Below are 11472 nucleotides of genomic sequence, written 5' to 3'. Positions count from 1 at the left end.
TTTATTACTCCTTTAATTTTTATTTTTTATAACTTACTTTTTCTTTTTTAAAAAACACCTTAGTTTTAAATAAATTAATTTTATTTTTTCCTATTTCTACTCCTTATTACTGCTTAGTTACACTGCAATTTTTTCCATGTTTTTTATTTTCTATTTTTGAGAATCTAATTTTTAGTATTCATTTTCACTTAGGGGCTTGATTATTGGCTTGATTGCTCTCTTCTTTTTTGACTTCCTTTATTTTCTCCTTCTCTTCTCTTTGTAAGTGTGTGTTTCTTTGGGTGTTCTTGGCTGTTGACTGTTGTTTCACCATTAGTCTTGGGATGTTGTTTTCTGTGCTGTGTGGCCTGTGAAATCTTGTTGCTACAGTAAGGGGATGGGCCTGAACCCCAGAGGTTGGATACCCAAGTTCAGGACTTTGGACCACCAGAGAACTCCCAACACCATGGAATATTAATAGGTGAGAGTCCTCTCAAAAGTCTCTGTATCAAATCTAAGACCAAGCCCCACTCAAAGGCCTGCAAGCTCTAGTTCCAGAAGCCTCATGCCAATTCTTTAGCAAAGTAGGAACATAAACATTTGCCGAAAGGCTGCCCCCAAACATACCAAGCTCATAGACACCCCAAAACACACTACTGGACACAGCACTACCTTTCAGAGAGACAAGATCCAGCTCCATCCACCAGAACACAGACACAAGTCCCCCTATCAGGGAAACTTCATTAGGCACCAGGAATCATAGCTACCCCCAAGGGGCAGGGGGAAGACACCACAATTAAAAGGAACTACAACTTCCAACCTGTAGCCAGGAGACCCCCAAACACAGCAAAGTAAGCAAAATGAAATGACACCGAAGCATGTGAAAGGCTGTTGTTGAATTACAACGCCGGGATTCTTGGCCCCCGGAGGAGAAGAATTTAATCCTGGGCCAGAGACGAGGCTTGATCGCTCAGAGCTTTTGTGTAGTAAAGTTTTATTAAAGTATAAAGGAGATAGAGAAAGCTTCTGACATAGGCATCAGAAGGGGGCAGAAAGAGTATCCCCTGTTATGCCCAAGTCGTGAAATCTCCCAATGACCTCCAGGGAGCCGATATCCGATGCAAAAGCAAGAGAGTTTTTATTACCAAGCTCGAGCTGGGGCTCCCACCGATACCGACACAGCAGCTATAGGGAGGAGCCCTGAGTTCTGGGTTACATTGCTTATATAGGGTAATCTCTCACGAGAAATTTGAAAAATGAGAGTTTTCGGGTTGGGAGATGTCTAATTGGTTACCTTCTGTGGAAGGGTTAGGTGTTGGTTTTTGATTGGATTTCATTTCCTGGGCTGGCCACGGGTTCTGATTGGTTCCCATTACCTAGGTAGACCACGAGTTCCTGAACGTTAAGTTAGGAGGTTCTGGTCTGGGGTCCGATTGGCTTGAGGTTGGTGGGGTGAGGTCAGGGGATTTCCAAAGTCTCCTGGATTTTCAAAGGCTCTTTTTCTGGAACCTTACAAAATGGAGTTTTTCTGTTAACAAAATGGAGTAGCTTAGGTCCTTCATTCCCCCTTTTCTAGGATCCAGGACAGACCCAATCATGGGTCTGGGGTCAGCTCTATATTGTCTCCTGCCAAGGGGGCCGTTTTTAGGGCTGCATATTGGGATCTGAGTACCATGAGCTGCACCGTGTTGATGCGGCTTTTAATGAAGGCCACCAATTTGTTTAGTAAGCATGGCCCGAAGGTGAGCAGTAGTAACAAGATAATTAGGGGCCCCACAAAGGAGGATATGAGAGTTGCGAACCAGGGGGATGAATGAACCAGGATTCAAACCAGGTTTGAGACATTTCTCTTTCTCTTTTTCTCTGACTCAGCCCTTCTCTGATCTTGGCCAGGGACTCCCTGACTACCCCTGAGTGATTCACATAAAAACAACATTCTTCTCCTAGCACAGCACATAGGCTCCCCCCATTGGAGAAAAACCAAATCCAATCCCCTTTTATTCTGCAGTACCACTTCTGCCAGATTGAGCTTTCTAGTCTTTCGATATCAAGATCAATGGCTGCTCTTAGGCTAGAACAGTGTTGATTTTGCACTATTAAAGAGGATATCCCAGTTCCTGCCCCGGCTACCCCTAACCCCAGTAGGACTGTGAGGGTTAAGGCTGAGACTGGCTCTCTCTTGGACGGGTGTGAAGCTTCTAGTTTCGGGAGGATTTCATCACTGGAGTGATAGAACACTCGGGGGACTAATAGTACCAATACGCAGAAATCTCTGGAGTTATTTAGCATCTGCCCGTGAATACAAGGGGCTAAGCCTGTGGAGCAGGCCCACCAATTTTCCTGGGGATGCACCAGGTACCCGGTTGTCGCTATAGAATCTGTAGCATTGCAGAGGTGTTGGTAGGTTTGGGGGACATTTCCTATACAAAGGCCCCGCCCGGTCACTCGTTAGAGGGTTAATTTGGCGTCTCCTTTTTGCTGCCATCGGCAAGCTTTGTGGTTTTTGGTTTGAATGTAAACTCCTCGGACAGCTATACCTTCATAATAGGGGGGTTTGATGTCATAACATTACCAGCAACTGCTAGTCTGGTCCGGGCGAGTGGAATTTAGGACCCGATAGGAGTTGATTATCATATTAAATAATGCGTCCTGATCGTCCTTAATGTTAGGTCTCGTAAGGCTAACTGGAGGGGAGTTGCTTGTATTAGTAATGTAGGGCCCAGGAGGCATTTGGGTAAGTTCTCGAGCGGGGATGTGGGTGGGCTGAATGGGGGCGTGGATAGGCTCTTGTGGCACTAGGACTGAATTGGGCCCTATGCCCCGATTTGGACTGATCTGTGTGGGCCTTACTTTTAACCTGACGGTGAACAGCAACCCATTGTCATATCCTGGCTGATATAGCCGGAGGCCCCAGGATTGTCCAGCTTCCCAACTGGGGAACTTTTTTCCTTCAGTTGAGAATTTGAGCCTCACCGGATTGCAAAGAAAGTTCATACAAGGCCCAGTTATGAGGGACCCCCTTCCATGTCCCCCAGTTGACCCAGTGGACCCTGGAATGCGACCCAAGGTAATCAAGTCACAACGAATAGGGGGCTCCCAATCGACCATCCCCATTGACTAGCATCCCCAATCGGCGCAATAAAACTCATCAGCTCCCCTGCAGTTATTGATGGTTGCCCGGTCCCGTCTCCCTCCAGGGCACACATAGAAGGGTGTTTCCCATAACCTTGCCCGTTGGATGTAGTGGCTGCACCCAGGCCCTGAGTTAGTGGGGGGCCTAGTATTACACCTATCAATGCCAGCCCCACATTCGGGCTTGCCGGGCGTCTTTACCTCCCATTCACCAATGTCCCATGATCCCATGGCCAGAAGACAAAGGTTGAATTTCAAGTCCGGCCACCAGATGTTTTTGGGATGAATGGCTGAGGTGGAGTTAATTACTTCTCCCGTGGTTGTGCTTAGAATCATCCAAGTCAGGTTCATTGGTTGATGAGGGTTAGCAGCAGCACTAAGCCATAGAGACAACAGTATAAACAGTATTTTTATCACCTTTGTAGCTTGAGTTTGATTGGATTTGTTTTGTCCAGCTTGGTCTTCCATTGGGGGAGGAACTCTTCCCTTAGGATGAACAGGTCCGCAGGCCGTACGTGGGTGTAGTGAACCCAAGTAGATATGTTGTCAACCTTGAGAGCAGTGGGTGTTGTCAAGACAACTAGGAAGGGCCCTTTCCACCTGGGCTCTAGAGTCTCTTGACGATGGTGGTGCACATACACCCAGTCTCCTAGCCGGTAGCGGTGGGGTTCAGGTGGTGGGCCTGATTCATATAATGCCTTAAGCCTCTTCCACGTGTCCCTGTGGGAGTGTTGTAAGGACCGGAGACAAAAGAGTAATCTTTGATCATCTATCTCTTTTAGCACCTCTGTTTTTAGGTTAGGAATTATTGGGGGAGGTATCCCATACATAATTTCGAAGGGGGTAAGTCCTAGTTGGTAGGGAGAATTTCACACCCGATATAGGGCAAAGGGGAGGAGAGCCACCCAGTCCCCGCCAGTCTCAGCAACTAGTTTTGTTAATGTTTCTTTGAATGTTCTATTCATCCTCTCTACTTGTCCTGAGCTCTGGGGCCTATAAGTGCAATGCAACTTCCACCTAGCCCCCAAAGCCCGGGCTACCCCCAGCTTACCTGAGATATGAAGTCTGGCCCATTGTCCGACCCCACCTGTGCAGGAAACCTGAACCGCGGCAAGATGTCTTCAATCAGCTTTTTGGCCACCACCTGTGCTGTTTCTCTCTTGGTGAGGAAGGCTTCTACCCACCCTGAGAAGGTACCTATGGATACCAGTAGATATTTGTATCCATATTTACCCGGTTTTACCTCAGTGATGTCCACCTCCCAGTATGCTCCTGGTCGACTCCCGCATTCTCTAGACCTGTGGTTGGCTGGATGACGGGCAGCATTGGTGAGCTGGCAGGCCTTGCCGGTTGATACGATATTTTCTATTGTCGATCTGACGTCTCTCATGGTAATCTTGGCATGTCTAATCAGGTCCTGCATCTTGCGGGTTCCCAGGTGAGTGGCGTGATGCATCCTCGTAACACCTGTTTTCCTAGTTCCTCCGGGAGGATCAGGGAGCTGTCCGCTGCCTGACACCACCCAGCCAGTTGTTGGGTCATAGGCAAACTTTTTATCCAGTCTAAGTCTCTTGGTGAGTAGTTGGGTAGAGCTGGCAGAACAGGGCTCCTGGGGTCGGGCAATTGAAGGGTGGCTTCTATCACAGTACCCTGGGCTGCATCTCGGGCTGCTCTGTCTGCCAAATTGTTTCCCTTTGAGGTCAGGGTGTCTGACTTTTGGTGTCCCGGCCAGTGTATTATGGCTAGTTTTTTAGGAAGCCACAATGCCGAGAGGAGGGCTTTTATTTCTTCTTTATTTTTGATCGTTTTACCCTCGACCGTGAGGAGGCCTCTCTCTCTGTAAATGGCTCCGTGTATATGGGCAGTAGCAAAGGCCTATCGGCTATGGGTAATGATGTTAAGTCTTTTGTCCTTCCCCAACTGGAGGGCTTTTGTTAGGGCGATTAGTTCAGCCCTTTGAGCGGAAGTGCCTGGAGGTAGTTTCTGTGGTTACAGCTGCCCCTGCATACCTGAGCCCATCTCAGACAAAACTGCTTCCATCCGTATACCAGGTAATTTCAGCATCCGCTAGAGGGCGATCTTGCAATTCCTCTCGCGTTCCATGTACCTGGGCTAGTATGTCGCTGCAGTCGTGGATCCCTGGGGCTTCCAAATCCGGGTTAGGAAGCAGTGTAGCTGGATTGAGAGCAGTAGGCTGCAGAAAGATGATTCTGGAGGGGTTTAGCAGTAATCTCTGGTGGTGGGTCAGCCGAGCGTTGCTGATCCACCTATCTGGGGGTTGTTTTAGGACGCCCTCAATGGCGTGGGGGGCGGTGATATGCAACTCTTGCCCCAGGGTCAGTTTATCTGCATCCTTGACCATTAGGGCCACTGCTGCAATCATGCGGAGGCATGGGGGCCAGCCTGACGCCACGGGGTCTAGGCGTTTAGACAAGTAAGCCACCGGCCGCTTCCAAGGTCCCAGATGCTGCATCAGCACCCCTTTTGCCACTCCTTGTTTTTCATCTACATACAGGAGAAAGGGTTTTGTAACGTCAGGCAACCCTAGGGTGGGGGCTGACAGCAGGGCCATTTTAATAGTCTTGAAAGCGGTCTCCATCCGCTCCGTCCAACTGAAAGGGGTGGTACTTTTTGTGGCTTCATATAAGGGTTTAGCCAGTTCCACATAATTTGGGATCCAAAGACGGCAGAACCCAGCAGACCCCAAAAATTCTCTCACCCCTCGAGGTGAATCTTGGGTAGGGATTTTGAGTACCATCTCCTTTTGTGCCTCTGACAGCCATCTCTGTCCTCCCTTTAATACATACCCTAAGTAGGTGACCTCTGGTTGGCATATCTGAGCCTTTTTGGCTGAGGCTCGGTACCCTAATTTTCCAAGGGTCCACAATAGTTCTCGGGTGCCCATAAGGCAAGTCTTTTGGTCCTTTGCTGCAATTAAGAGGTCATCTACATACTGTAACAAGGTTAGCTGGGGGTGTTGTTGTCTGAACTCACCCAGATCCTCATGGAGGGCCTCATCGAAGATGGTGGGAGAATTCTTGAATCCCTGTGGCAGCTGGGTCCAGGTCAACTGGCCGTTGATTCCTTCTTCCGGGTCAGACCATTCAAAAGTAAAAAGGTCCTGGCTCTTGGACGCCAGGGGGAGGGTGAAGAAAGCATCCTTTAAATCTAAGACCGTATACCCGTGATGGTCCGGTGGGAGAGAGCTCAGGAGGTTGTATGGGTTCAGCACAGTAGGGTGAATATCTAAAACTCGGTGGTTGACTTCTTGTAAATCCTGCACTGCCCGATAGTCACAAGAATTTGGTTTTTTGACATGGAGCAAGGGGGTGTTCCAGGCCGCCTGGCAGGGTCTCAAGATTTTCTGGACTAGGAGCCTGCAGATATGGGGGGTGATCCCCTGTCGGGCCTCCTGGGTCATGGGGTATTGTCAGACCCGGATGGGGTCGGCCCCTGGCTTAAGATCTACGTATACAGGAGGGCGGTGTTCGGCAAAACCGGTTCCCCCTGTCTCAGCTCATGCCTCAGGGAATTCATCTAGCCATTTTCGAATGTCTACCGGAGGCAGTATAGGTTTCTGGTGCAGCCGATATTCATCTTCTAATTGAATGGTCAGTAGTTGGATCAATCTGCCTGACTGGTTGAGTATTTTGGTTTCCCCCAGGAGGAAATGAATCTGGGCCCCCATTTTGGTCAACAGGTCTCTTCCCAACAGAGGGAAGGGGCATTCCGGAATGACCATGAAAGAGTGGGATACCCAGCCCGCACCCAAGTCCACTGATCTTCAGGTAGTCCATTGGTATTGTTTCATTCCAGTAGCCCCCTGCACCCAAGAGGTCTTTCTGGCCAGTTTTCCCTGGGGCTCTAGCAAAACCGAATATTGAGCCCCTGTATCGACAAGGAAGTCAACTGGGGTCCCCTCCACTCTTAGGGTTACCCTGGGTTCGGGGAGGGGCACTGAACCCCATCCTCCCTAATTGCTCAGTTCTTCGACGGCCAGGATGGGGGTCTTTCGTGGTCCCTTCTTTTTCTTAGGGCATTCCTTGGCCCAATGTCCTTCCTCTTTACAACATGCACATTGGTTTTTCCTAATGCTGGTCACGTATGGGAATGGCTCTTACCTTCAGCAGCCAGGCAGTGCAACTGGTGCTCCCGCTCTCCCGAGTCAGGAACTGTTGCAGCCAGCAGGATGCGTGCCATGTTTCGGGTTTGGAGATCTGCCGCTTTGGCTTGTTTTTCTTCGGGGGTTTCTCGGGTGTTGTATACTCTTTCTGCTACTGTTATTAAATCCTGAATACTCTTTTCACCCAGGCGTTCAAGTTTTTGTAATTTCTTTCTAATGTCGGGAGCCGCCTGCTTGACAAAATGCATTATCAAAGCAGCCTGAGTGCCTTCTGCTTCTGGATCCATGGGGGTGTATTGTTTAAAGGCCTCCATTAGCCTCTCCAGAAAGGCTGCTGGACTCACGGTGGGGCCCTGCTGAACATCTCCCACTCTAGCTAGGTTAGTAGGTTTCCATGCAGCTGCCTTAAGCACCCCCAAGAGAGTCTGGCGGTAGACCCGGAGCCTCTCCTTACCTTGTGCCATATTGTAATCCCGGTCAGGTCGCGATAAAGAAAAAGAGGTGTTAATTTTATCTATATTAGTGGTGGGTTCTCCATTTGCCCCTGGGACCCTTTTACAGGCCTCATTCTGTATTCTCTCTCTCTCTCTTCTATGGTGAAGAGAATCTGGAGCAGCTGTTGGCAGTCGTCCCAGGTGGGCTGATGAGTAAAAAGCACGGTCTCTAGAAGGTTAGTTAGGTCTCTAGGGTTGTCTGAGAACTTAGCATTCTGGGATCTCCAGTTATATAGGTCACCAATAGAGAAGGGCCAGTATTGATGAGGTTGGTTTCCTGCCTCATCAGAGGGTCTGGCCACTCGTAAGGGGAGGACAACGGTTGAGTCTGCCGGCCCCTCCGGGGACCTGGCTCGCTGGTGGCGAGTATTTTGTGCACCCCCCCAACCCCATATTTTGTCCCTGGGTGAAGGAATGCCGGGGGCTGGCGGCGGTTCAGGGGGTTGGTAAGGGGGAGGAAAGAGAAGTTCTTCTTCTGTTCCCCCCTGCAAGATAGGGTATAGCAGTGCCATTGGTTCAGGTTCCTTGGGATTCTTCGGGTTCTTTGCTACACGTGTCACCAACGCTTGAGCGCTAGAAAATCCCTGTTGAGGCAAAAAAGGTTTTACCCAAGAAGGGGGGCGCAATATGATATTTTCCCATACTATGATATAGGGAACTTGGTCAGGGTGTCCGATCCGCGGTCAGAAGATGATATCCCAGACTCGGTGTACAGTTCCCAAGTCGAAGGTGCCTTCTGATGGCCAGCTTACATGGAAAGTCAGCCATTCTGTGGTGCAAAAAGCGATTAATTTATTTCTTTTAATTTCTACACTGAGGTCATGAGCGTGCATCTTGACCTCCTTAAAATTATCAGTAACCAAGGATAGAGGTGTGGGGCTAGAATGGCATTGCCCCAACGTCCTGGGACCATTCAGATGTTAGTAAATTAACACAGATGATATGAACAGCCACACAGACAGAGAGACCGGAGAAATACACCTCCAGAGGTAAAACCGAACGACGATGGCCTCCGGCCATTCAGCGGGAGCAACCGGCTATCGTCTACAGAGAACAGGGGCACTCCGCGCCACCCCCCCTCCCAAGCCGGGGTCGGGGACATCTCCCAACGACCCCCACTGGTGACTCATCGGCGCATTTGCCTGAGTCATATACCGGTCTCAGAAACCAGGCCCTGCCAGAAACGAAAAGAAAGACAGAAAAAAACTTACTGGCTGCAGATGACTCTCCGGATCGGTCTTCCCGTGGAGCCAGTGGGAGATCCCGGACGAGCCCCCAAATGTTATGCCCAAGTCGCGAAATCTCCCAATGACCACCAAGGAGCCGATATCCAATGCAAAAGCAAGAGAGTTTTTATTACCAAGCTCGAGCTGGGGCTCCCACTGATACCAACGCAGCAGCTATAGGGAGGTGCCCCGAGCTCTGGGTTACATTGCTTATATAGGGTATTCTCGCGGGATAAATTTGAAAAATGGGAGTTTCTGGGTTGGGAGACGTCTAATTGGTTACCCTCTGTGGAAGGGTTAGGTGTTGGTTTTTGATTGGTTTTCATTTCCTGGGCTGGCCACGGGTTCTGATTGGTTCCCATTTCCTGGGCTGGCCACAGGTTCTGATTGGTTCCCATTACCTAGGTAGACCACGAGTTCCTGAACGTTAAGTCAGGAGATTCTGGTCTGGGGTCCGATTGGCTCGAGGTTGGTGGGGTGAGGTCAGGGGATTTCCAAAGTCTCCTGGATTTTCAAAAGCTCTTTTTCTGGAACCTTACAAAATGGAGTTTTTCTGTTAACAAAATGGAGTAGCTTAGGTCCTTCACCCCCTGCTAGTCTCTAGCTGGATGATATATAGTCACCAGCAGTCTGTCAATGAAAGAAAGGAATGTCTCAAAACTTAGAATGTCACCAGACCCCTCACCCATAGGATGTATTTTGGGATAACCTTGGCTCCAAATGGTTCATCTTGGGCCATAAAATGATTAACTTGAATCTTGAAGAAGGGCAGAGCACCATACAAATAGTGTCATTTACATAGATTAGAGGAACGATATCAGAGTATAACATATGGTTTATCAAGTAGGTTCTGAGCCCAAAAGGCTGAACCGACTTGAAGACAGAGTTTGAGGTAAATGCATAGTACATTAGCATAGCTTAAGATAAACATTTCCATAAGAAAAAGGCAATGGTTAACTTCAAGTGAAACCAGGTGTCATTATGGCAACACAGAATTTTAAGAGAAACCTCCTTTTAAATTTGTATAGAGAAGGAAAAAAATATTGCTAGTTTGTTTTCTCCTGCCGCTTAAGAGAGAGAAAAATGTCTGACACTTGAAGGCTATTTCCTCCATTTGGAGACCCTTGGCCTTCCTGCCTGTTACCCTCTCATTCCCCCCTTTTCTTTTAGGAGAATTATGTTGCCTAGGGAAAAGGGGCGTCGTTTTCGTTCCATAACTGCTTCCGAGCTGAGAAGGGGCGTTGTCCCTAAATTGACGGGGCAACATATTCTCCTAATCCTCATATTGAGGATATCTGATCCAGGGACCCCAAATAGTAGTTGGAGGCAGCTGCAGCAGTAGCAGGAGTTTGAGCAACCATTTGTGACTTGAAAGCTTTCATGTGGCTAGAAACAAATCCAGTTATACAGTTGCAGATGCAAGGAGCAAACAGTAAAAACAAAACAATCAGAATTATTGTAATTAAGATAGTTGTCTACCATGGAAAGACTTCCACTGATGAAGAGGGGAGTGTTCCACAGACCCAGCAGTTAGACCAATTGTGGAACGCAGCATAGGAGTGAGCCCAGGACAGGAAGGCATTGTCTTGAGAGGCAAACGGCAACTCAGGATATTTGGAGTCAGCAGAAGTAAGCTCACATAGGTTATCAGGCCCATCTGAAAAGTACAAAGTCAGAGCATAGAAAATAAAGACGTAAAAAGATGTCACTTAGTTTTGGTCAGGGTGCCGCCTCTTAACTCGAGTGTGATGTACCCACGAATCCATTTCTGGCACTTTGACAGGTGTGGGAGAAGAAAGAATAACCTGGTAAGGGCCTTCCCAGAGGGGCTCGAGGGATGGGCCCCCAGATCCCAAAGTTTTTATGAGGACCTCAGTTCCTGGCTCAAATAGAGGCTTGCAAGAGTTGTCTCCCAGAGTTTTGTTAATGCCTGTTGAAAAGCTGAGAGCTGAGTTACATAACTAGTTAATTTCAAGGCTTCAGGGTCTCTAACAATGTCTGTGCGTAAGAAAGGCCTTCCATAAATACATTCAAAGGGGAACAGTCCCTCCTTCCTGGGGGCAGTTCGAGCCCTCATTAAAGCTATGGGTAGGACTTCAATCCAATTGTCCTGCGTCTCTTGAGTTAATTTGCACAGATGTCTTTGGATAATGTCATTAGCTTTTTTAACCTTTCTTGAGGATTGGGGTCTCCAGGAACGGTGTAAGTGATATTCTATTCCTAGAGCTTTAGATACCCCCTGAGTTACAGCAGCTTTAAAGGCGAAGCCATTGTCACTCTGAAGGCTTCATGGCAGCCCAAACCTGGGGATAATTTCATGGATTAAAATCTTTATAACCTCCTTAGCCTGTTCACTACAACAGGGAAAAGCTTCAATCCATCCAGTAAAAGTATCTACCCAAACTTGTAAGCAAGACTATCCATTAGCTTTTGGCATATGAGTAAAATCAATTTCCTGGTCCTCTCCAGGATACTTCCCACTTTTTTGTAATCCAGATTTTGCTAGCTTTTTAGTCTT

The 11472-nt window shown here is 48.3% G+C and overlaps 1 protein-coding gene across 1 annotated transcript; it reads right to left on the bottom strand.

Annotated features, from left to right (window-relative positions):
* Positions 1-3524: 3524 nt before the first annotated feature.
* LOC120855423 lies at positions 3525-7698 on the bottom strand. Its single transcript, XM_040229894.1, is given in 5 exon segments — positions 3525-4156; positions 4159-4681; positions 4756-5098; positions 5100-7068; positions 7233-7698. Coding segments are annotated over 5 exon segments (3933 nt in total).
* Between the last annotated feature and the right edge of the window lie 3774 nt (positions 7699-11472).

The sequence above is a fragment of the Oryx dammah genome, unplaced genomic scaffold (assembly GCF_014754425.2).
Source record: "Oryx dammah isolate SB20612 unplaced genomic scaffold, SCBI_Odam_1.1 HiC_scaffold_28, whole genome shotgun sequence".
NCBI classification, from domain to species: Eukaryota; Metazoa; Chordata; class Mammalia; order Artiodactyla; family Bovidae; genus Oryx; species Oryx dammah.
This window is presented reverse-complemented; position numbering and strand designations above follow the sequence as displayed.